At 38.2% G+C, this 27,030-nt stretch overlaps 2 protein-coding genes across 2 annotated transcripts; one reads left to right on the plus strand and one right to left on the minus strand.

The window, feature by feature from the left end:
* Positions 1-1,898: 1,898 nt before the first annotated feature.
* LOC131936153 (CST complex subunit STN1-like) lies at positions 1,899-8,953 on the plus strand. Its single transcript, XM_059293062.1, has 8 exons — positions 1,899-1,911; positions 4,396-4,634; positions 5,015-5,110; positions 5,369-5,422; positions 5,585-5,758; positions 6,145-6,293; positions 8,465-8,581; positions 8,942-8,953. Exons 2-8 carry the CDS (start codon positions 4,502-4,504, stop codon positions 8,951-8,953), a joined length of 735 nt encoding a protein of 244 aa, XP_059149045.1. The 5' UTR covers positions 1,899-1,911; positions 4,396-4,501.
* Positions 8,954-9,011: 58 nt separating this feature from the next.
* LOC131936154 (3 beta-hydroxysteroid dehydrogenase type 7-like) lies at positions 9,012-13,693 on the minus strand. Its single transcript, XM_059293063.1, has 5 exons — positions 13,054-13,693; positions 12,102-12,266; positions 10,999-11,208; positions 10,055-10,170; positions 9,012-9,661 (listed from the first exon to the last, which is right to left on the minus strand). Exons 1-5 carry the CDS (start codon positions 13,691-13,693, stop codon positions 9,188-9,190), a joined length of 1,605 nt encoding a protein of 534 aa, XP_059149046.1. The 3' UTR covers positions 9,012-9,187.
* Positions 13,694-27,030: the final 13,337 nt, after the last annotated feature.

The raw sequence follows: 27,030 nt of genomic DNA on the forward strand, positions 1-27,030 counted from the left end.
CTCGCTTTAAAAAAAAAATTACTGCTCTATCATTTGCATCTAGAAATCTCAATCTAGTAGTGAACAAGTCTAGACTTAGCGCAGACAAGAAATAAAAAAGTTAAAGTAAAGGGATCTTTTCAGTTTTCACCTGAATCTAGACAAGGCTAATTTTTATCAATTTAACTTTTGTCGAACCTAGTTAGATTCTAGATAGATATAGATCTACACACTACATCTATTTAGCGTAGTTAAGTGCAGGTAGGTTTAGTGTGGGCAATAACATAATATTAGGCCTAATTAGTAATTATTAGAAATCAGGCCTAATAGTAAATTAAAAAAAGTAGCCTAAATAAATAGATCTAGTATTAAATACTAATACTGTAATAGATCTAGAATCTATGTAGATCTAGAATCTACTTGTAGAAAAATGTATGTAGATCTAGATCTGTGTAGTACACTAGTAAAACTACAATACATGTATGTTATGTAGATCTACAATTCTAGTAGATCTAGGCCTAAGCCTAAAAATATTAAATAAAAGCGGAGACAACATTCTTTTCTAGAGTTCAAAACTTTGTTTTGCGTTAGGCCCACATAAATTCAATCAGAGATCATTTGGAGCTTTGTCACAGAAGCATGCAGAAATGAATTAGATCTAGATCTTCTACTTCTAGATTACTAAAACTAGAACCTAAATAAATCTAGCAGAGCTAGCGCCCGTAAGGTGGGTTCGTTGCAATGCATTTATTATGCAAGTTGCATCGGTGAGTGCATGAGCTGCTTGTGTTGTGTTCGTAAGCCCTGCAGTTGGGGACGCTTCAAACATCTGAGCTTAAGGCTTAATAAAATAATAATTAATGTTAATGGAAATAATGATAGCATTGGTATTTTAATTGCAATTTAATTTCATATTTAAGAATAAGAATTGCGAATCAAGTGAAGTAATTTATAAAAGTGTAGGCCAACTAGGGCCTAATAGTTTTTTACTATTATTCTCAATGCCGGAAATAGTAACCGGTCTACCGGTATTTCTCCGGCTTCCGGTCTCGTGATTATTTCTTACTAACGGTCATCTACTTTTAAAAAAAAATTAGATTTTAAAGTCACTAAAAATAACATTATACAACTTAAAGTTTTCCACACAATATTATTTTCTTTTATTTTATGAACTTTTTGGAAACTGTTTTGTTGCCAAACATGAAAACATTTTCTCCACGTGCGAAATTTTAAATAATTTCTCCTATTCAACTTTTTATGTTACCACTAACTAACCGTGTTCATTTCTTGATAGACGCGTAATGATAGTTATTTCTACGACAAAGTAGAAATCTACTATCATTATTAAAAATAGGCTTACTTTTTATATTTGAAAAACCCTCATAACGTATCTTTCAACAAATGTATTTTTGTAGGTTTGTGTTCATACTGTCCTTCAAACATACTTCAAGCCTAACTGTTGAGTGGTAGCTGAGAACAGTTTAGCCCCCCCCCCCCCCCCCCCCCACCTTCCAAAATGCCACTTTTATCTTTGAGGAAAGTGGAAAAATACTGTAAATTTAGTTACGCCCATTCAACACAATCTTCTACAAAAATGTATTTATTCAGCCGTCCTGAGAAAGCTCAACATTATTTTGATCTAAGTTATGATTTTAAATTTGATTGCATTTGCCGGAAAAACCGATATAAAAAGTGACAGTAATTTATCAGGTTCAATATTACTTTTAAAATGACTTATACAAGCTTTCAAAGTATGTTTTAATTTCAATTTCTATCCTATGATTAAAATACATAGATCTAGATCTAGATCTATGTGTGTGCATTAATTTAAACAACTTCTAGTGCCATAGTCTAGATTTATATGGCACGAGATGTGTTTATACCATATTTTCATATTTTAATCTGGCAATACTAGAGTACGAAGCCCAGCGGGTAATATGAATTCAGAATTGACTTGATCTAGATCTACTTATTTATTAGAATCTAGTCATTAATATTACTCCCTTTTACTTTTAGTAGATCTAACATTAAAATTTAAACTTAGTAGGGGCCTAAGGCCTAGATCTATTATTGTAAATTACAATGTAATTAGTTAGGCCTTAAAACATGCTAATAAAATTAATTAGTAGCCCTAATAAATACTAAATAGTAGTTTTTCTCACTAAATCTAGAATTTACGCAATTATCAATTTAAACATGACCACTGAATAATAGACATCCATATTTAATCCATTAGGCACTAACTTTGGAGTTTTTAGTTCGTTTTGAACTAAATTAGTTAATTTAATATTTATTGTCAATCACTACCATGTCCAACACATCTCTCCATGACAACTCTTCTTAAGCTTGAAGCTAAAGAAAACCACAAATCAGGTTAGACTCCATGCACAAGAGTTCCTCACTAGTGATCACCAAATAGCGGTCACGTGGTTTTTAAAAAATAAAAATAAATTGGTTGTGATACGGACGCCGGTCTTATAAAAAAACAGCTCACAATATTTGATTTCTTTTTTCATAGACTGATAAAACTAATAATGCTTTACGTTCTCGCTCATTTCTGTACCTACACTGTTGATATTTTTTAAATTCTATTAATTTTAATGAAACCAACTTTTGAATTTAGCCTCCGTTCTCCAAACCAAATTTTAAAATGCTTTTCTGGCATATCTAACCCTGCCACTTATGGTTTGTTGTTATGACACGGAAATCCCGCCATTTTGCGCGTGGTAAACATTTTAAAATGTAATTAGTTGAAGGTCTCTGAAATTTGGCCGAAAAATCACCGGAAACCAGACGTCCGGTCCGGGCGCCATATTGTTGTTAGCAACCGACCACGCATCCAAGTTAGAGAGAAATACTACTAAATAGTAAATAGATCTAGTAAATAGATCTAGAATCTAGTTACTAAATAGTTAGTAAATAGGCCTGAGCCGACCCGCGGCATATCAATAAATTTTATTATCATACACCACTATTGAGTTGTTGTTTTTTCTACTTTTCAGTAATTCATAATTTGTAAATTCGACAGTACCAACGCTGCCACTGAAAATATTTCTTTAAAACACTATAAGTAGCCCGTAAAGGACGATAACCCCCCCTCCTCCCCCTCTCTCCGTTAAAGTAAACTCCACTTAGTTACCCCCCCCCCCCCTACGTTTAAAATCGTTTCAAACTAAATTATCTGCCCCTAATAGTCGTCACTAAACCCGGCTCTGCTTGTAAACATTTAGCGTGAACCACAGCTCACCACACCATGTGGGGGTGGTAGGGAGCGCGCTTACAGCTTGTTTTCTAGCGTCTCCCATAAGAGAATTATATATATAGATTTTAATTAGTGATTTACTCTGATTAGGCTATGCTACTCTGTCAACATTTTTCTAAAAACAATACCACCAGACAACTTCAACTTGGTCATAAAAAAAGACTCAAAACTTGAGTAAAAAAAGACAAGATATTTTAGAGAGAGCTAGATTATCTAGAAGATCTAGAGCTACTAAATAATCTCATTGATCCAGTCTAAGATCTAGATAGTAGATCTAGATCTAGACTTTACTAAATGTAAAACAAAAGGTCAGTCACTTTACTTTAGTCACTTAGTGGGCTTAGTCACATACTCACATAGTGATAGTGACACTGTCACTGTGACTTCGCTTTTTTAGTGTCATTGTGACTTTGCTTTATAGTATTAGTTTATTAGTTACACTTTAGTAATTTGCTTATTCTTAACAGACTTAACGCTTACTCTTTGTCTTACTTTATGTTAATTAAAATTATTAGGCCCTAATACTAATAGGACTAGATTCTAGATCTATTTTAATATTTTTAAACTAAATTATAAGCCTGTTTAATAGGCCGGTATACATAGTGAGCTGTCCCTGGAGGATTTCATAGTGTCAGCTGCTAAATCAAATGTATGTTTTCTCTGCATTTTGGTTGGTGGATGATGTTATGCGATGCATTAATGCTGCGTTTTTGGAGCCAAAAAAAGTGCAGAAAATACATTTATTTTCTCCACTTAATTATTTTTTTTAAGTTTTCGAAATCAGCCAAAAAATGACCTTTAAGAAAAAATGGACAAAGCTAAGCCGGAGGTTTCGTTCTGCTTTAAAGGGCCGCCTCAAAAATATTTTCCTAGACTTCCACATTCATAATATTATTCTCATTACCTACTCTATACCTTATATGCTAATTAAAAATTAGAAATTACTTAGGTACTTAATCTCACGTCTTAAAAATCTTTAATTATTAACATTCCTTTACTTGTCAAAACAATTCTATTGTTGTATCCCTCTTCGTGACACACCAGATATGAGAGATACACCACTTCTCGATCTTTAGCTTAAAATGTTACTGTCTGTTTAATGAATAATTAATAATTCATTACCAATTGGGCATCTATACCTGTTTTTTTTTCAGAATATGTTAAATATGCCTATTAATCAGAGCTTGATGGACAATGATAGAAATGGTTGAATGAGCTTCTGCAAATACTAAATCTAGATATACTTTGCAACTCCTAGCTATGGCATTGGCAATACCAGCATTAACCATAGGCCTTGATCCTCTCTTCAAAGTTTGCTACAAATTACGAGTTACTGACATTTTACAGCTTCAAAAAGCCAGAATCATCAGAAATGATATTCCTGAAACAACAGGTAAGCTATGATGATGGTTTCAGATTTCACCTGGCTATAGGCTTACTATACTGTTCTTACTTGAATTTTAACTACCCTATTTATCTGCACATTTTCTAGATAGTTAATAAGTCAATGAAAAAACAAAATATATCTAATATTGCTAGTTTATAACAATTACAATAAAATGCTGATTGACACAAATCCAGGTAATTTCACACTTTGAATGTTTTTTAATGTAAACATCTAACATTTATTTACAATTAAAATAATATTCCTAAGCTTGTTAAGCATGTAGGCCTATATGTTTTTATAATTATTTTCTGCTTATAGAGCCCACTTTTAATTGTTTCTATCTTTAACCCTTATATTGTTGTAAAGTATTTTTTTTACACTTTTAGATTTAATGTGTCTCAATGGCCATATAATTCAGAAAGTGGAAATCATGGGTATTATTGTCAGAGTAGATAAAAGGGAAAGATTCATATCATATGGAGGTACGTTTGTTAAATAAAAAGTCCTATTTATTTAGGATGATTTATTTATCGCCGTGTTAATAATCTGGTATGTTTATATTGTTAAAATATCATGTTTTAAATAAGTTTTCTGAAGATTATTCTCTTTTAAAATTGCTACGAGTTATCTTCAGTTGCAACATCTCTGAAAAACAAAGTAAATCTTAATAGGTTTGATTAAACAATTAGCTTGCTCAACTTAACACATGTGCCAGCAGTTCTTGATTATTTTTCTCCTAGTGGATGATGGTACTGGTGTTATCTCCTGTACAGTCTGGAAAAACTCAAACAATGGTAAAATAAAATTATACTAATATATCTACTCACAAGTAATATTCTATAAGATAAATAACTTCCTCCAATTAACAGTGATTTTACCCTTCTTAATTAATTGGCTTTGCCTTTTTAGCATATTAACTGTATACTCAGACAATTAATCTATTGGTTTTATATCAGAGCAAGTGATTTCCATGGCATCACTGCCGAGAAGTTTACAAGAGAAGTTTGCAGCTATTACATCTCATTATCAGTCTAGTGTCCATGAAGGCTACTCTCTTGGTGATCTTGTTCAAATCCAAGGCAGGGTTAGAGTTCACAGGGACATGAACGAAATAAGCGCGCTAGACCATCGTAAGTATGACTTTATTACTTTTTTGTATTTATTTTTATCTTGTATAGTTTAAGGTTTCTGTATTGGTTTGGTTGTCATGGTGAGTGATGGTTAGCACATTAAGCCATTATTTCTTAACTCTTGAGTATGTGCAGACTTAGTCATCTTTTGCTGTAGACTGTTGTTTAGAATTCATGTTGCATTTCATTTTTTAAATGTTTTTTAAATATTAGTTTTTTTTTTTTATAGTATGGATGTAGAATTGTAATCGTGCAAAAAATAAATATCAAGCTTTTGACAAATTTCAATGTTTTACACCAACCCGAGTCGAAAATATACAAGAAAGTTAAGGAGAACTCACTCTCATTTTATTTTATCAATAAACAAAACAATTTTTCTCTCTCAGGCAAAATAGAAAACCCAAATGTTGAGCTGGAACGTATATTAGATTTACCAAAATTTTATAAACTGTACAAACAGCCTGTGATATTACCTACCAAGGTTGAAGAACACCTACGTAAGATGAATGACAAGGAGAATCCTTTAAACGAGACTGTGAGTACTCTTTAAAACAATTGTTTAAGTAAATAAAAAAGACAAACAGTAACACAGTTACAAATACTATCTTTAACTTGTGTGGTAACTTACACTATCTGTTTTATTACTAATTGAATTAACCTCACTGCAGCTACCATTTGTTATATGTCAAAAATTGTGTTACTGTTTGTTTTTTTCTGTCAAATCTGTAACCACACTGTTGTGTGCTGACAAAGACCTTGGGTTGAAACGTCCATAGTATTTATAACTGTCTTTAACTTGTGAGGTAACTAATACTATCTGTTTTATTACTAATTGAATTAACCTCACAGCAGCTACCATTTGTATTTATCAGGTTCTCCCACTACATCCCAGGTCTAACCTGATATTGTGTAAGTTTGTCAGGTTCACCCACTACATCCCAGGTCTAACCTGTACTTGTATGTTTGTCAGGTTCTCCCACTACATCCCAGGTCTAACCTGTACTTGTATGTTTGTCAGGTTCTCCCACTACATCCTAGGTCTAACCTGCTATTGTGTATGTTTGTCAGGTTCTCCCACTACATCCTAGGTCTAACCTGTACTTGTATGTTTGTCAGGTTCACCCACTACATCCCAGGTCTAACCTGTACTTGTATGTTTGTCAGGTTCACCCACTACATCCCCGGTCTAACCTGATATTGTGTATGTTTGTCAGGTTCTCCCACTACATCCCAGGTCTAACCTGATATTGTGTATGTTTGTCAGGTTCTCCCACTACATCCTAGGTCTAACCTGCTATTGTGTATGTTTATCAGGTTCTCCCACTACATCCCAGGTCTAACCTGATATTGTGTATGTTTGTCAGGTTCTCCCACTACATCCTAGGTCTAACCTGCTATTGTGTATGTTTGTCAGGTTCTCCCACTACATCCCAGGTCTAACCTGATATTGTGTATGTTTGTCAGGTTCTCCCACTACATCCCAGGTCTAACCTGATATTGTGTATGTTTGTCAGGTTCTCCCACTACATCCCAGGTCTAACCTGATATTGTGTATGTTTGTCAGGTTCTCCCACTACATCCTAGGTCTAACCTGTACTTGTATGTTTGTCAGGTTCTCCCACTACATCCTAGGTCTAACCTGTACTTGTATGTTTGTCAGGTTCACCCACTACATCCCAGGTCTAACCTGATATTGTGTATGTTTGTCAGGTTCTCCCACTACATCCCAGGTCTAACCTGATATTGTGTATGTTTGTCAGGTTCTCCCACTACATCCCAGGTCTAACCTGATATTGTTTTTGTTTGTCAGGTTCTCCCACTACATCCTAGGTCTAACCTGTACTTGTATGTTTGTCAGGTTCACCCACTACATCCCAGGTCTAACCTGCTATTGTGTATGTTTGTCAGGTTCTCCCACTACATCCCAGGTCTAACCTGATATTGTGTATGTTTGTCAGGTTCTCCCACTACATCCTAGGTCTAACCTGCTATTGTGTATGTTTATCAGGTTCTCCCACTACATCCCAGGTCTAACCTGATATTGTGTATGTTTGTCAGGTTCTCCCACTACATCCTAGGTCTAACCTGCTATTGTGTATGTTTGTCAGGTTCTCCCACTACATCCCAGGTCTAACCTGATATTGTGTATGTTTGTCAGGTTCTCCCACTACATCCTAGGTCTAACCTGCTATTGTGTATGTTTGTCAGGTTCACCCACTACATCCCAGGTTTAACCTGATATTGTGTATTTGTCAGGTTCACCCACTACATCCCAGGTTTAACCTGATATTGTGTATGTTTGTCAGGTTCTCCCACTACATCCCAGGTCTAACCTGATATTGTGTATGTTTGTCAGGTTCTCCCACTACATCCCAGGTCTAACCTGATATTGTGTATGTTTGTCAGGTTCTCCCACTACATCCTAGGTCTAACCTGCTATTGTGTATGTTTGTCAGGTTCTCCCACTACATCCCAGGTCTAACCTGATATTGTGTATGTTTGTCAGGTTCTCCCACTACATCCTAGGTCTAACCTGCTATTGTGTATGTTTGTCAGGTTCTCCCACTACATCCCAGGTTTAACCTGATATTGTGTATGTTTGTCAGGTTCTCCCACTACATCCCAGGTTTAACCTGATATTGTGTATGTTTGTCAGGTTCACCCACTACATCCCAGGTCTAACCTGACATTGTGTATGTTTGTCAGGTTCTCCAAGATGCTATCACCCAGTACATCCAGCAATACAAGTGTCAGCTGACAGAGTTTACAGTAGATAAACTTGTGTCCTTGCCATGCCTGACCCAACTGTTCTCATCTAACCAAGTAAGTTCAGTTTTAAGACAAACTAGACACATTTTAAAATCTGTTCATATCAAACCAGGTAAGTTTGTGTGCATATTTGTGGCCATAAAACTACACATCTCTAGTTAGCTGACCTGTTTAATTTGGCTACTTGGCCAAGCTGGTTGTTGGTCTGTGGCTAGGGCTTTTGTTACTTTTGTTGGTCTAATGACGCTGTTTCTGTTTAAATAAAGGGAGGCATTGTATCTTTGCAAGATTAGTTTCTTTCATATGAACAAATTACAAGCAGTAGCATCACAAGGCAGGAAAGCGTCTAAGAGCTACACTAAATGACGTCGAAAAAATGCCAACTTTATCTTAAAAAAAATATTCTTTTTGAAGTGGTATGAATAAGCAATTACATAAATACGTCATTAAACACAGATTGACATCATTCCTCCGTGGAAGGGGGGTGGAATGTTAACTGGATTTATTTCTCATAGCCGATGTCTTTAGTTGGGCGACTTTGTTTTTAAATCTCTTTTGTCATCAAGGACTGAAAATTAGTATTAAAATTTAAAACATGACAAAATATAAAACCAGTAAAACTGTTGTTTTAAATAATTAGTTTTAATATGAACGATAAAATTATTTTGGTGGCTTTAATTCTTGGCTTGGCTTTTCATCCAAATTGACAGCTGTGTAGTATTTTAAAGACTGTGCTCTGGCCTCATTAGGGCTGAAAATAGGTTCAAAGTTCAACATCTTGCGAGCCTTGTTCCCACAGAAGTAGAGGTCAGTGTTGATGTACTGTAAGGTGTGGGACTGGGCTGGAAGGCTCAGCCTAACCAGGGGAGACAAACCCTTGACGAAAAGCTCCGCCAGTGACACGGCACCGTGCATCAGAGGGTAGGGCAGAGGCCTTGGCGCCAGCCGGAAGCCCCGAGCCTCAAGATATGGGCGGATGAAGTTGAAACTGTTCTGGATGGGCGTGTTGTCTGGGATGTAAAAAATCTGGTCACTGAGCTGGGGGTTGTTCTTCATTGCCAGGTCGGCACACACAAACGCCCAGGCAGTGTTGCCAACATAGGCTTGCTGGAACATGGCGCTCCCATCACCCACCTGATGGGAAGTTGAAGTATGTGAAACAGGTCAGAAGTTGAATTGTGTGAAGCAGGGCAAAAGTTGAATTGTAAAAGATGTAAGAAAAAATTGTGTAACACACTCGAAAAAATATTTTAAGCTATTTAAATATTTAAAAAATAAAGAAGTACAGAAGAAAGATACACATGGCACCAGTTTTTACAAGAATACAAGTGTATGGGTGTCAACATTTTTATGTGAAATATTTTTTCCTCTGCAAATTATAGATATGAAAGACACATAGGCAGTATGACAAGATTAATATTAACAATATTTTAGGTTCTATGTTAAGATTGATGTTTTATCAGGTCCCGAATCTGTCTACATTCTTTATTTACATTCTTCACAACTCATGCACAATTCTGCATTTACCTGATACAAAACTCCATTATTCTGTTTAGCAGACTTCAATGCATTAATCACATAAGAGCTATCCAGTTCACCATAGCAGACATTCGCCCTCAGCACGGCTGTTTGAAGTGTACCCCCTGAAATTATTTTATTAATTCCCCTTAAAACCTCACTTTAGCTATGTTATAGTTATATACATGGTTGTAGTTATAGTTTTCTACAGCTAAATCATGGGTAGCCTCCCTTGTACCGACTTTAGCGGTACCACCTTTGTCCTGACTCAATTAAGAGTTACTTCTCTTATCCTTACTAAATAAAGAATTTTCTCTCTTTTGCTCACTAAAAAGAGTTGTCTCTCTTACCCCACGTCCCTTCTAACTGCTCTATTTTGCGGCCGCGCAAACTTACCGCACAGGGACTTGATTGAATGCAAGTAACATAATACATGTAAGTAATTTCAAAGCAGCGTGCACAAATAATAGATTTTGCGCACAATCTTTTCATCACTAGAGATGTTATCTCTCTTGTCCCGACTACCGTTACCTCTCTTGTCCCGACTAATGTTACCTCTCTTGTCTTGAGTCAAGTAAGAGTTACCTCTCTTGTCCCGAGTCAAGTAAAGGTTACCTCTCTTGTCCCGACTACAGTTACCTCTCTTGTCCCATGTAAAGTAAGAGTTACCTCTCTTGTCCCGACTACAGTTACCTCTCTTGTCCCATGTAAAGTAAGTTACCTCTCTTGTCCCGAGTCAAGTAAGAGTTACCTCTCTTGTCCCGAGTCAAGTAAGAGTTACCTCTCTTGTCCCGACTACAGTTACCTCTCTTGTCCCATGTAAAGTAAGTTACCTCTCTTGTCCCGAGTCAAGTAAGAGTTACCTCTCTTGTCTTGAGTCAAGTAAGAGTTACCTCTCTTGTCTTGAGTCAAGTAAGAGTTACCTCTCTTGTCCCATGTAAAGTAAGACTTACCTCTCTTGTCCTTTGGTGTGGCCAGCAGTACCCGCTCGCCGTTGTACTTGGTCTCTGGGTAGCCGGGGAAGAGAAACGTGTCCGGCACGGGGGTGTTGGTCTCGTCCCCCCCTCGGATGGGCTGGTGGCCTATAGCCACATCCACCGTGCTGCAGTATATCAGTCTCTCCACGTTGTTCTTTAGGCAAGCGTTGAGCACGTTCAGAGTCCCTGGGATATTAAGTTCAGCTTGGTCAGGTGGGATTTTTAGATCAGCGGGTAGAGATGTTAGGATTTCGGTGTGAAGGTTGAGATGTTAGGATTTTGGTGCGAAGGTAGGGATGTTAGGTGTTGTATTGATGTACAGGTTGATATGCTAGGTGTTGTTTTGATGTCCAAGTAGGGAAGTTAGGATTTTGATTGACAGGTAGAAATGTTGGGGTTTTATTGTTGTCATTATTTGGTTCAGTAAAGAAAGGGGATATCTTACATACGTCTGGTGATCAGAATGCAGTTTCCGTATATGTAAGCAACATAGTGATGACTTATTTGAATGAAAATGTCTTGTGTGGCGTGCACGGTACCTGTGGTGTTAACCCTCTCCATGCCTTCAAACTTGTGTGACGTACCTGTGGTGTTAACCCTCCCCATGCCTTCAAACTTGTGTGACGTACCTGTGGTGTTAACCCTCCCCATGCCTTCAAACTTGTGTGACGTACCTGTGGTGTTAACCCTCCCCATGCCTTCAAACTTTTGTGACGTACCTGTGGTGTTAACCCTCCCCATGCCTTCAAACTTGTGTGGCGTACCTGTGGTGTTAACCCTCCCCATGCCTTCAAACTTGTGTGACGTACCTGTGGTGTTAACCCCCTCCATGCCTTCAAACTTGTGTGACGTACCTGTGGTGTTAACCCTCCCCATGCCTTCAAACTTGTGTGGCGTACCTGTGGTGTTAACCCTCCCCATGCCTTCAAACTTGTGTGGCGTACCTGTGGTGTTAACCCTCCCCATGCCTTCAAACTTGTGTGGCGTACCTGTGGTGTTAACCCTCTCCATGCCTTCAAACTTGTGTGACGTACCTGTGGTGTTAACCCTCTCCATGCCTTCAAACTTGTGTGACGTACCTGTGGTGTTAACCCTCTCCATGCCTTCGAAGTCGGGAAACGTTCCCCAGCTGGCGCAGCCCGCCACATGGATGACAGACTTGGCGCCCTTCAGGGCGTGGGTCACATACCTGGCGTCGGTGACGCTTCCGGTTATAGATTTAACCTTCTTCGTAGCCTGGTACTCTGTGAAGCAGAACATTATCTCAGTTCTGTTACACCTACTCCACACACGTTTGACCTGCCTTGTTTAATTAACTCGCATCTATACAACTCACACATTTTGGAGCATTGTTGCACATAGAATTGTAGCATGACTAAAAGAATTAGAGTAAAACTACTACCCCCCCTCCCTATTTCTAATAATACTGCAATATATGCGAATGGCTTTTAATGTTTTGAAATAATTAAAAGACAATCACTTTAGTACTGTGACCTCTTTGCGAAAGAAGAGAACAACGCAATGATCTCGAATGATGTTAAGGACACGGTAAAATTGGTCTTGCATTGAAATTTCACCCAAGCAGCCTCACGTAAATGTTTGTTATACTAAAACTAAGAACTGTTTTATGAAATTTCACCCAAGCAGCCTCACGTAAATGTTTGTTATACTAAAACTAAGAACTGTTTTATGAAATTTCACCCAAGCAGCCTCACGTAAATGTTTGTTATACTAAAACTAAGAACTGTTTTATGAAATTTCACCCAAGCAGCCTCACGTAAATGTTTGTTATACTAAAACTAAGAACTGTTTTATGAAATTTCACCCAAGCAGCCTCACGTAAATGTTTGTTATACTAAAACTAAGAACTGTTTTATGAAATTTCACCCAAGCAGCCTCACGTAAATGTTTGTTATACTAAAACTAAGAACTGTTTTATGAAATTTCACCCAAGCAGCCTCACGCAGTCAGCAAAGTGTAAGAGTTTATGTATCTTTTTCTTCTTTAATCTAACGATTTAGAAGCACATACCTAACTTCTGTTGAAACGGGTTGACGTCGTAGACCCAAATCTCCGACACGTGCGTCGCTCGCAGCTGGAGCATCTTCACTATGTGCTGCCCTAGGAAGCCACACCCACCCGTCACTACAACAATGTCGCCATCTTGCTCTGACGCTTCTTTCTTGTCCTGGGTCGCCGCTACAGCGCTGTGGTCTTTGCCGTCTAAGTTTGGCGTCACACCAAGATCGCTATTATTTACATTTGGTCCCTCATTCGGGGCACCGTTGGTCACATTTGGCGCCACATTCAGGGCACCGTTTGTCACATTCGGCGCCACATTCAGGGTGCTGTTTTCTTCGCTGGGCGCTACAGCAACAGCAGTGTTCTCTGGCCCAGACTTTGTACGTGTATGTGGAGGGACTGACTTGACCCCGTGTCCTTTGTGGAATGATATTTTAGACTGTGTCAAGTCCAAGGTTTGATTGTCAGCTTCAACAGTTTGGTCTGAGAACGGACATTTAAAGTGACCAACTGAGGTGTCTCCTGTCGTGCCAGAACTTTGGACGTCTAGAACTGCCGGCTCAGGAGTTTCCTGTGTCTCTTGTTGAGAATCATCCTCCTCTTTCTGGGTTCTTAAGCCTACAGCTGTATCGTATGATAATGACGTCATATCCGACTTCATCTCCTCGGCGCTAGATAACGCGTCATCGTTTAGTTTGGTATGATCTCTATCTAGCCCGAGAGGACCTTCAGCAAGGAATTTTTGGAGAGGAGCACCGGGATTCGTTCCACTGCTGCTCTTGTCACTCGATGACTCTGACAGTTCTCCTTGGTACGGCGTGACTCTGAGTCCTCGTGACGCCAACAGCAACCCACTAGATGATGGAAAGATGTTTTGTACTGTTAGTTTTTGAGGACATTCAGATAGATATGTTATTTTAAAAGTCTACTTGCTATAAATATAACATTTAGGTGGAAAAAGTATTTTAAGAGTCAATTTGTGTAAGTTGGACTTTTTGTACACGTATTGATAAAAATATTTTAGAAGTGTAACTTTTAGTTGATATTTTAGTGCACAGGTCATGACAGTTATAACCTGTGTTTCTCTGTCAATTTTTGTCATGTTTTTTATATTGTAAGCTGTAGGTAGTAGGATCGTGCGATGTTCGGTTATTCAGTGAATAGTTCTTTGGGCCACTACACACGTTTATCTGTATCAATTATTGAGTGTGAAGTAGGCGATAAGTTCGTCGCCCGATCACCATAGCACTTCGTACAGCTGTGGTAGTTGGTAGTATCAGATGGTGTAGTGTACTCCACGGGTAATGATTTTTGTATGGATGTGGCGTTGGAGCACTCTATCTCAAGCCCGAAAGTTTCTATTCGGTTACCTGTTTATGTCCGTACGACGTTCCGGAGTCTACTCATCCTTGATGAGATCGAGAATTTTCGTTGGGCAAAGAAGATGGTTGGATGTAGAGTTTACAACGCTATTCCTTTATTGTAAATGTCTATCGTTTTAGGGTAAAGTTTAGGGGTCAGCGTTAGGGCAGCTTAATAAATCAACTCTTTGATATAGTGGGCTATTACTCCATGTGTGCTGATTTAGTTGGGGTATAGTAAGTGCGTTAAGGCGTTTAGGAAGGGATGATACAAAAAATAATAATTGCAGGCAGTTCAATAAAACGGATTAGTTCTCAAACTATCACACAAGGAAGTCCGAAAGCTTTAAATTATCTGTTGTCGTTTGTCCTGTGTCAAATTATCAATAAGGACGTCAGAAAACTTAAATTACCTTGTGGCCTGTGTCCTATGAAGCGAGTAGTTCTCAAATTACCAATTAGGACGTCAGAAAACTTAAATTACCTTGTGGCCTGTGTCCTATGAAGCGAGTAGTTCTCAAATTACCAATTAGGACATAAGAAAACTGTGATTACCTTGTGGCCTGTGTCCTATGAAGCGAGTAGTTCTCAAATTACCAATTAGGACGTCAGAAAACTGATTACCTTGTGGCCTGTGTCCAATGAAGCGAGTAGTTCTCAAATTATCAATTAGGACATCAGAAAACTGATTACCTTGTGGCCTGTGTCCTATGAAGCGAGTAGTTCTCAAATTACCAATTAGGACGTCAGAAAACTGTGATTACCTTGTGGCCTGTGTCCTATGAAGCGAGTAGTTCTCAAATTACCAATAAAGACATCAGAAAACTGTGATTACCTTGTGGCCTGTGTCCTATGAAGCGAGTAGTTCTCAAATTACCAATAAAGACATCAGAAAACTGTGATTACCTTGTGGCCTGTGTCCTATGAAGCGAGTAGTTCTCAAATTATCAATAAGGACATCAGAAAACTGATTACCTTGTGGCCTGTGTTCCTTTAACAAGTCCTCTCGTTGTCCTGGAGCTCCCGCAGGTTATAACCATCCACTTGACCGTGTCGACGCATGATTTCTGGATACCTACACTGACAAGCCGCCGTAAGATAACGCTGAAAGCAAACGTGGGTAGACTGTGTGATGTTGTATTGTGATGTCACCCGTGTTTGAATTTTTATTTTTACAAAAGCGGTTTGTCGTAATGGTGCGTGGCTTTGTTACATACCAATACAAATTCAGTGGTTCTCACTCTTTGTATGTATTGGCCACACGAAACCAAATTGTAATCCACATGGTCAAAGAAAACAACGCGCTAAAATTATTTTTTGTTTTCAATCAAATTTGATTTTAGTACTCCGTATGCCCACGTAATCGTAATGAGAGCATCGCTGATACAGAGAATTTTTAACTCGGAATAGATACAATGAAAGTTGTTCTTTGAAAATGTATTTGAAACATAGACTAAACAAAACATGGCCCTTGGGAATCGACTTTGGTAATGTATTTCCTCACCGCCCAATCTCTAGTTGTATACACACCTAATACTGTGTGAATTGTGTGATGGTACTCCCGCTAGATTTTACATAGGCATTACATATTCCGGTTTGGAGTAACAATGACATCACTCACAGCAGGTGTGGAGTTATTACGTATGGTGGCATTGAGTAGCTATGACAATTCTCGTAATTTTATAATGCGTTAATGAGTAGCTATGACGATTCTCGTAATTTTATATTGCGGCAATGAGTAGCTACGACAATTCTCGTAATTCTATATCACGGCAATGAGTAGCTACGACAACTCGTAATTCTATATCACAGCAATGAGTAGCTATGCCAATTCTCGCAATTCTATATCACGGCAATGAGTAGCTATGACAATTCTCGTAATTCTATATCACGGCAATGAGTAGCTACGACAACTCGTAATTCTATATCACAGCAATGAGTAGCTATGCCAATTCTCGTAATTCTATATCACGGCAATGAGTAGCTATGCCAATTCTCGTAATTCTATATCACGGCAATGAGTAGCTACGACAACTCGTAATTCTATATCACAGCAATGAGTAGCTATGCCAATTCTCGTAATTCTATATCACGGCAATGAGTAGCTATGCCAATTCTCGTAATTTTATATCACGGCAATGAGTAGCTATGCCAATTCTCGTAATTCTATATCACGGCAATGAGTAGCTATGCCAATTCTCGTAATTCTATATCACGGCAATGAGTAGCTATGCCAATTCTCGTAATTCTATATCACGGCAATGAGTAGCTACGACAATTCTCGTAATTCTATAACACGGCAATGAGTAGCTACGACAATTCTCGTAATTCTATATCACGGCAATAAGTAGCTACGACAATTCTCGTAATTCTATATCACGTCAATGAGTAGCTATGACTCCAACAATAACTAAAAAAACCCAATGCTAGAACTTACCCCGTGCTAGTCAACATAGTGTCGGCTGGCTGCCAGTGTCCACACGACGGTCTTAACGCCGCCTTTTATAGCCCTGACAGCAGGGGTCTTGGTGTAATCCACGATTTAGATGAACCACTTCTGTATTAGGGGAGGAGATTGAGGGGTGGGAGGGGGGGGGTTTGATTCTGGACTGATAATTCGCCATAAGGTGATTGAAAAATATAATGAAAACAACTTTGCTGGGCAGCCTTACAAGCCTTATGTGATGTATTCAAGTAGGCCATTGGAACTTTAAACGTTAGCTCTGTGTTTTAATTTTAACCCACGCACTTAGTGTAGTCCGACAACGAAAGAACGCACAGTATGAAATCGTTATCTTTTCAGCGTTTACATTTAAGTGCGCTATGGTGTAAGGACGGTACAGACGTGTGCATGTTCTAATAAACTCATTATTCTAAAGCCTAACCTACGTTATAAACCTTTGGACAGTAACAAATCACTCCCGTAAATTATAAAGTATGCGAGTATAGAAGCCTGGCTAGTATGGCCTGGTCAAGACGGACCACCTGATCTCGTTTAATCTCGTCCTCTCTCGCTGCTCTCACGGCATGGTGCACGTGCAGTACCAGCTGATCCCTGAACAGCTCACACAGCGGTCTGTTGAAACGTGAATAGCTCACACAAGTCTGTTCAAGGACATTGTCGACTTTATTTCTTTATTTAAAATGATCTCCGTTTTAATTTTCAACATAATAACTAAAATGCAATCAATATTGAATTGTTGGAACAACCCTGTATCCCTGTTCTATAATCGGTATAAACATCACCTACAGTTTTATGTGTTACCCCAGATAGATCTGAGTAAAACATTAGCATATATCCCTGTTGTATTGTGTTACCCCAGATAGATCTGGGTAAAACATTAGCCTATATCCCTGTTGTATTGTGTTACCCCAGATAGATCTGGGTAAAACATTAGCATATATCCCTGTTGTATTGTGTTACCCCAGATAGATCCGAGTAAAACATTAGCCTACACCCCTGTTGTATTGTGTTACCCAAGATAGATCCAAGTAAAATACAAACCTACATCCCTGTTGTATTGTGTTACCCCAGATAGATCCGAGTAAAACATTAGCCTACATCCCTGTTGTATTGTGTTACACAGGTAGATCAGAGTAAAACATTAGCCTACATCCCTGTTGTATTGTGTTACACAGGTAGATCCGAGTAAAACATTAGCCTACATCCCAGTTGTATTGTGTTACCCCAGATAGATCTGGGTAAAACATTAGCCTATATCCCTGTTGTATTGTGTTACCCCAGATAGATCCGAGTAAAACATTAGCCTACATCCCTGTTGTATTGTGTTACACAGGTAGATCCGAGTAAAACATTAGCCTACATCCCAGTTGTATTGTGTTACCCCAGATAGATCTGGGTAAAACATTAGCCTATATCCCTGTTGTATTGTGTTACCCCAGATAGATCCGAGTAAAACATTAGCCTACATCCCTGTTGTATTGTGTTACACAGGTAGATCCGAGTAAAACATTAGCCCACATCCCTGTTGTATTGTGTTACACAGGTAGATCCGAGTAAAACATTAGCCCACATCCCTGTTGTATTGTGTTACACAGGTAGATCCGAGTAAAACATTAGCCCACATCCCTGTTGTATTGTGTTATCCCAGATAGATCCAGGTAAAATACAAGGTTACATCCCTGTTGTACAGTCAGTGCTAAAAACAATGGAAGAGAAAGTTGGCTGTGTTTACCAAAGGTCTGATCTACCTCACCTGTACCAGGTATGTATGCGAGGCTAGATTGATCTTACTTTTGTTTTATCAATTAACGATGTCCTGAATGACCGCAGCAGTACCATATGCTTTTTCATCATATAAATAAGATCTAGCCTGCCTTATTATCAAGGGAGGTAATATAAATAACTCAGTGAACATAAATGTTTATTCGTACTTATTTCCCTTGACCATCTCAACATTGCATTGTTGTTGTATTTCAAGTGAAATTCAAATTGTGTAGAATGGTGGATGCTTATGGGGAGGGGGTCATATTTAATCTAACATTAGATCAACTCACACTAAAACTTACCATTTTATTTGTAACCAGAAAACATATATCTTTCATTCAAACATCTATTGTGCTTTGTTCCTAAGTTCACAATATTTTTTAACAAACCAGCTGTTTTATGTGTCGTTAGTTGAATAATGAAACAATGTGATGCATGAAATGTGTAGTTATTGTTTTATCTATCCCTGCAGGTGGTAAGTTCTGATTCCCCTTTGGCTGCCAGAGTTAAGAGACTGCTGCTAGAGGCCTGTCAGGAAGGAAAAAGTAGGTCCTAGCTTTGAATACGCAGTCAGTGTGCTGGGAGGGTGGGGGGGGGGGGGGGGGGGGAGTCAAAATTTGTCCTGTCCCTACATCAAATTCATATTCTGTTGGCAGGAAGTGGGGGGTGGGGGCGTCAAAGTATGTCCTGTCCATTTCTCTTCTAGATGGGTTGCTGTTCCCAGCTATCTAACCCTTTATCTGCCCTGGGGTTCGAACTTGGAGCTATCAGTTTAGCAACCATGAGCTTTACCAATGCAAACCTCTTAAAATAAAAAGGGGAAGGAACCTTGACATTGACTGTATGATTGAGTTTAAAAGGCACAGAGCACAAACAGCTGCTGTTCCACCCACTAACATTAGAACTAACCCAATTGGTCATAGGATGGTTCATGGCTATGATTGGCCAGGCTGCAAATTTCCTGGCGACTAATGATTTAGTTGCTATTTGTGTTCAAAGTGTAAAGTAAATGTTTATTATACTAGAACTAAGAACTGCTTTATGAAATTTCATCAATATGTTTTTTTTTTATTTTTCTCGTTGCATAATATAGCAAATTTTGTTACATACAGTTTCCATCAAATAAAAATCATTTTTTTAGTGTACAAACTAAAAACTGTCTTAAAATAATATTTTCTTTAACACTGCTTTCAAAACGTTTATCAATGAAATATTTATTTTGACAATGATTTGGTCTTCCATAGAAATCATAAACAATTTTAAGAATCATGTTAAAATTTGTTTGTTTGCCCAAAAAAACTAACTAAATATCACAAAAAGTATCTAAATTAAGATTATTTTGTTATTGGCATAAACAAAAGGTTTTACCATGTAAATTATAATAAATTATTAAAATAGAAATATTTGTGTAGATGCTGAGATGGTTTGCCATATTAATTATTTTAAAGTATTTAAATTGAAATGTTTATAGATTCTGAGATGGGCTGCCTTTTAAATTATTTTAAAATATTTAAATTGAAATGTTTGTAGATGCTGAGATGGTTTGCCATATTAATTATTTTAAAGTATTTAAATTGAATTGTTTATAGATGCCGAGATGGGCTGCCTTTTAAATTATTTTAAAATATTTAAATTGAAATGTTTGAAGATGCTGAGATGGTTTGCCATATTAATTATTTAAAGTATTTAAATTGAAATGTTTGTAGATGCTGAGATGGGCTGCCATATCAATCATGTCCAGATGGTCCTAAAGAGAAGCTCCCAGTACAGAGAGGTCCCTATGACTGTCTTAAATTACCTGTTTGACTGCCTGGAGTACAGTGGTGATGTCATACAGGTTGTGCCTCGCAGGTACATGGCAATGTCATAGCTGGTGTCAGTGATTCAAGAGGAATACTGACAATGTCATAGCTACATGGTTATTGAGTGGAGTCAGTGATTCAAGAGGAATACTGACAATGTCATAGCTACATGGTTATTGAGTGGAGTCAGTGATTCAAGAGGAATACTGACAATGTCATAGCTACATGGTTATTGAGTGGAGTCAGTGATTCAAGAGGAATACTGACAATGTCATAGCTACATGGTTATTGAGTGGAGTCAGTGATTCAAGGGGAATACTGACAATGTCATAGCTACTTGGGTATTGAGTGGTGTCAGTGTTTTGAGGGAATACTGACAATGTCATAGCTACTTAGCTATTCAGCAGTGTCAGCATCAGTGTTTCTTCCAGACTTTTTTCTCCGGGGGGGGGGGGGCACTTGAAATTTCGGGGGGGGGGGGGCGGTAGACTTTCTTCGGGGGGGGGGGGGGGGCGGACACTGTTAAAAGTATATATTTTCTATATAAATTATATAAATTTCATTTCGTTCGGGGGGGGGGGGTAAAAATTTTCCGGGGGGGGGGGGCTTTGTCCCCCCTGAAGAGATGCCTGGAAGAAACTCTGGTCAGCATTTTGAGGGAATACTGACAATGCAATAGTTTACACTGCAATAAGTATTGCCAGAAGGTAGGGAAATGTCCATTGTGGTAACCTTTAATATTTAATAGACCTATGGGTCCTCACCCTGTGTTTTACGATATACCCAACTGGACAAAAATATGTTGTAATGTACCCTACTGCACAAGCAATATAGTCAAGTAAATTCTACAATTTTTGTTTTGGTATCACTGCTAGTGATAGTATCATCTAGTGAAGCATGGACCCCATACCATCCTTCTGATGCTACTGGTGAGAATACTATAATAACCTATACAGCTCAAGTATTTTTTAATGTAAATTAGTATGGCCTATTGTCTTTCATGTACAAATTTATTTTTGCATTCATGTTTTATCCTTTTTTGAAACTGGACAAAAAGTAAAGTACTACATTCATGTGTTGAACAAACTTCTAAAATATTTCTTTTTATGTGTACAAAACATTTTCTTTCGCTTGTTTCATGTTGTTGTAATACTTTGTGATTTAAATAAAATGTTTGTTTACCCAAAAGAAAATATCTTCGATATAAACTTGAGTTTTTATTTACAATGTTTATTTTGTTTAAAAATTACTGCATTCTAAGCCAGGGGAAGTAAGTAACAAAAGATATAATTTTATTGATTACTTCCCTTTTGTCATTACGCTCAATGATTTGACAGTGGTTTATATTTAGGACCAGAAAAAAAAAAGAATGGCGTCCAAATAGTGGATGCCTCAAATCTAACTGAATCGTAATGACGTTTTTTTTTGTTTGTAAAAATGCAAGGCCAGTAAAGATAATAAACGTTCTGTAGATTATCGGCTGACTTGACGTTTAGGTAATTTACATACATAGGGATTTAGGTAATTTACATACAGAGTTTCTTTCATGCATCTCTTCATGGCTCCTCGAAGCAAGTCCATCACACTCCTCCATCCCCCCCCCATAAAAATAGAATGCATGTAGAACATTTATTTTTACATGTTCCTTGTATCCCCCCCCCCCCCCCCCCCCCCAAGTTTCAAGTGCCCCTCCCGGAAAAAAAAAGACTAACAGAAACACCATTCACCCCCTATCCACGGTTCAATGTAAATATACTAGTTTATCCTAATGTTAGCGGCGTAAATCTTGACAATAATGTCTCTTGTGAAAAGATGGTTATCTTCAAGTTCCCCACCCCCCTCATCGCCCTCCCACCCAGACAACCACAATGAATTTTCAAAAAATAATTAAATTATAATTATCCCGGCCTGGACTTTAATTAGTCGAGACGACCGGTCTACTCATTAGCCGGTACATGATTGGCTGGCTGGGACGATGAGTGTGGCGTCACCTCCTAAGCTCCGTCTCCGTCCTGACGCACCGGCACATAAACAACGGCTGCTTACCTGGTCTGGCACCTGCTCAGGCCGAGGGACCCGCCAGGTAATCGATGGCTGGAAACACGAAGAGAAAACGCAAGCCCGATGGGTATCTAAGGCAGAGGCTCTCACGTCTTAATCAAACTGGATAATAGTGTCTAGTATATCAAAATATATATATATAGGATATATATATATATATATATATATATAGGATATATATATATATATATACATATATATATACATATATGTATGTATATATATATATATATATGTTCAAAAGCCATGTTCAAAATGTATTTAATTTAATGGCATTGGCCAGCCATTTTGCGAACAGGCTTGCGAATGCTAAATCAGAAGATTATGAGCAGATTTAGGGTGTTTGTATACTGTTACTGTTATGATCATGCGATGAAGACTATATTGATTATTAATTTAAATAAATGACAGAAAGCCAGTCAAATTATAAATTATTTTATTGTACTTAATTTTCAATCAATATTTTTCTTTATTTTGTCTACGATTTTTTAGCTTTAGTTTAAATTGCCGAAATCATGCAGAATTCCTAAATCCTAACATGAAAATTAAATGTTAAATTCAATTACAGCCAGTTTGATACTATGGTTATACAAAACAACACTAACCACTGTCTCGAATCAGTCGATGACTCTTCATCAAATCTTATGTGTAGCCTACCTATGTACCAGATGTTCGAAACATTTAAAGTTCTTAACACACTGATTGATTAGGTGACGTACACAATTATAACGGTCACTGTACATTATTTGCGTGCACGTACAAAAAAAAAATAAGGCTCGTATTAAACCCGTCCCTGCTCCTATGTGTGTGTCTGGGAGGGGGGGGGGGGGGTTGGAAAACAAAAAAGTACACTCGCCGACCCCGCCCGACCGGCGATACATAATTCATCAGCCCTAACGTCTTACCCCTACCTGCAGTAAAAAAAAACACCAAAACAACAATGAGGCGAGGGGAGACAAGCCTTGCTAGTCTTACATGGTTCATCAACTGAAACCTCTTCACGGAGTGGCAGCGGCGACACCATTGGGTGACGACAGACGCGCCCGTCGCCACACCGACCCCGTTTCAGGACTTTTCTTAGTACCGAGGGGAAAAAATCTTGACAGAAGATATTTCTCTCCCCCCTCCTTCTTTTTTACGTGTCTGCATCATCAGTGTCATTTAAAAAAAAACGGAAGAAGTCTTGACGTGCTAGTCTCTAGTGCTGAATGGAGTAGACAGGGAAGGTCATTAGGTACGTGTTACTCCTACTGGAGTTAGCGTACTTGGTTTTCCTTTCCTTTCAATGTATTATTTATAAGTATATGTAATTGAAAGTACGTATATGTGTCTGTGGGTGGGTGTGTTTGTCTTTTACACATTACTAAACCGTTCATCCCATCTTTGGTGATGATACTCATGAGAAGATTCGATACACTACGGAAAAGATGGACTGTTAAAATCATTAAATAAATCGAATCAACGCAACCTCCGGCGCCCCGGCACGGTGGGATTTGACGCATTGGTCTTTCGAGACCGCCGTAACGTATGGGATGGGTACGCTAATAGTTATACATTTTAATATATGTATTCTATGACTGTGGTCGCAACTATAGACGAGATGAACAGGGAGGGAAGGTGTAAGAGTTTATTTTATTACAAAATGAAGTTGTCTGTATTTTTAAATTTTGCGAACAACATCCCAATGTGATCAATATGTGTGATAGTTACATAAGTACTATCTCATATCGTGAATCAGCGTGCCATAGGTGTCAACTATTTTACGTGACACTGTCAAGATGGGTTTTTAACTTACCTAAAATATCGTGCTATTACCCCCATATGCCCCCCCCCCCCACGGGGTCACACGACTCACGCCTATAAACACAGCTCACTGCAGCCTTTCTGACGTCACCACGCGGTAAATCAATCTGTGGTTGGGGTGAGCAATGGAGGGTTCTCACGTCAGCCATCAGCACCCTGCACGGGATGGGCGTTGTGGGCAAAAACTGGCGTATTTATGGGCAGCTCTGACTACAGGGGGTGGGGAGGGGGTGGGGGGTGGACGTGGGAGCAAAGGCGCATTAAGGATTTTTGTAGTTTAATATTCGATGTTTATGTGGGTTTAACATGCAAGTTATCATAAGATGGAAAATAAGACAAATTAGTCCTGGAAATGAGAATAGTGTGGTGTTTTTTTCTGTGTGAAATGGCAAATAGAATGTTACGTTATGTCTTGTTTTTTATATTGTTACGTCCTTGTATTTTATATATATCGTAGTTATGTCCCTTGAAAGTTGTCAGTGTGTACCATCTTGCTGTGTTACTAGTGTGTTATCGGGGAGTTAGAGCTGGAGACACGTCGACTGTGCTGTCTGTTGTTAATAATTATAAAATACTGAAGTTAACTCGAAGAAGTCTTCTGTTTGTTCTGAAGGATAGAAATCAAGAATTGTAACAAAATGTATGTAAGTTTGGTTGGGGAATGGAGCAAGGTTATAGAATAGGGATGGACAGTGTAACGAGACCACTGAATGACAGACCAGTGGTCAACTATCAGTGGGTCTTAAAGCTAGAGCCTTACAGTTACACTGAGATTTTTTTTTACTATTGACCTTCAGCAAGGAGTCTTAAAGTCAACACTTGACATTCAGGGGTTAAAATGCGAGCCTCGGGTAAGGAAGGGGCCATAAGATAGAGGCACTAAAGTTAAAACAGTGGGTAGGATTAAAAAACAAATCATTAACCCAAATGTATAGACTTGTTGCAAGATTTGGTCGTGCAGGATGGGATGGTAAAAGGACTAGAATAATTTTTTTTGACTGTTGAAAAAAATGCTCATTCTTTTTTCTCTCTCAATAAACGAATTAAAAGAAGCTGTGTACTTATGAATGCACGAATTTCGATGAGATATGGCGTTTCCTCTAGTTAATATCCCTAAGTACCGGAGTCTAGCCTTGTTTACGACTGGGGTTTATGTCAGATGTATGTTAATACAGTGACACGGTCACGTCTTCCATCCTCACGTGATCCATCGTCACGTGACCCAACCACTGACATAAATCTTCTACATTTTAGAGAACGGTAGGAGAAAAAATAACAACTGCACAGGGAGGTATTTTACCACAGGCTTTCGTCTGTACTAAGGTTTCAGATTCAAATTCAGATTAAAATACATGTTTTAATCCCTGATGTGATTCAGCTACCATGAGTTCCCAGCATTAGTTGGAGGAACGACATATATACCATCCCGGAATGGCCTTTTAATACACATAACTATGCTTTTACTTGATTATTAAACACTTAAGACAAATTTTAAAAGTATATTAAAAAATTAAATAATGTATGGACATTATTTTACAAACAATAAAATATTTTATAAAAACTAACATAGTTCCTTAATACGTTACAGATTGTAGTCTAAGTGATAAAAATCTGACTGTATTTTTATGTGCATTTTGTTGAGTTTTACCGGACATGTCTAAAAATAAAACTTAGACACAAATCTGTCAGTTGTTTAAAAAAACCCAACTATAACCCCTCAGCCTCCCTGCCTGTACCCCCCTCTGTACAGGGATGTGGCAGGTTTTGATTTAAACATCCCTGTCAGCAGACAGCCCGGTTGTACCAGGACAAGCGGCATTAAGTGTGGGCGTCGGTCGACTGAGGTTCCTGTCTAGGCACACTCCACGTGAATCCGCCAAGGGGTTGTTGGTTAAAGTGTGTGGCTAGAAATCTTGTCTGCTCACATTATAAAAGATACGCGGTGTTTTTATTTTTTATGTTTATGTACGTTTATTTGCTAGCATGTATTACTATTAGTATTAGTAAGTAGTAACCTTCCCCTTTAGACCTAGGGACTAAGTGTGCAGATGAAAAAAAGTTCATGTTTTTGTTTTTTTACCTCGGCACATGAAGGGATGTTATACCCAAACTATACTTTTCCCAACGTATGTCTGGTACCCATCAGAGCTGGGTGGACTGAGGGACGTCATACAGTCATAGGTCTGAGCCGAGATCCGAACTCGAGACCTTTGGGCTAGCAGCCAAACACTCTACCACTGAACCTCGCCGTCCTATTATTACCATTACTATTACCATTACTATTTGTAGACCTATTATAATTTGATGCTATTTTATGAATGATTATTATGAAAAATTGAATTCATTTATTATTGTATTAAAATCTCTTTTTTTATTTACTAAAAAAAATGACTTTTTCAGTTTAACTCCATGTTAATGACAGCAAGTTAAATAATGATCATAATATTTTCTCGTTCGTGCCCAAGACACTCGGGACAGATGAAGTATAGTCCCTATGTTATACAAAGAAGGAATAGTGTGGTCAGCACCTTGCTCAATCGCCTTAGTTTCCCTAACAAAAATTGGGTACCCCTCAGAGTTGGGTGACTCAAGTACGTCATGCAGACTCGAGCCCGGGATCCGAACTCGAGACTTTCTGGTTAGCAGCCGCAAGCTCTGTAATCACACCACGCCATACTATTTGTAAAATATTGTTCTTCTCATTTTTATAAAATAATATTGCGTGCAAGTC

Source organism: Physella acuta, unplaced genomic scaffold, assembly GCF_028476545.2.
Source record: "Physella acuta isolate Inbredline_101_S28 unplaced genomic scaffold, ASM2847654v3 ptg000170l, whole genome shotgun sequence".
NCBI classification, from domain to species: domain Eukaryota; kingdom Metazoa; phylum Mollusca; class Gastropoda; family Physidae; genus Physella; species Physella acuta.

Coding starts and splice junctions, on each gene's coding strand:
- LOC131936154 (XM_059293063.1), bottom strand. CDS start 13,693: ATGACGTCATTATCATACGATACAGCTGTAGGCTTAAGAACCCAGAAA. Junction 12,267..13,053: donor CCCGTTTCAACAGAAGTTAG/GTATGTGCTTCT, acceptor TCTGCTTCACAG/AGTACCAGGCTACGAAGAAG. Junction 9,662..10,054: donor ATAATGGAGTTTTGTATCAG/GTAAATGCAGAA, acceptor ACTTCCCATCAG/GTGGGTGATGGGAGCGCCAT.
- LOC131936153 (XM_059293062.1), top strand. CDS start 4,502: ATGGCATTGGCAATACCAGCATTAACCATAGGCCTTGATCCTCTCTTC. Junction 4,635..5,014: donor TGATATTCCTGAAACAACAG/GTAAGCTATGAT, acceptor TTACACTTTTAG/ATTTAATGTGTCTCAATGGC. Junction 5,759..6,144: donor AATAAGCGCGCTAGACCATC/GTAAGTATGACT, acceptor TTTCTCTCTCAG/GCAAAATAGAAAACCCAAAT.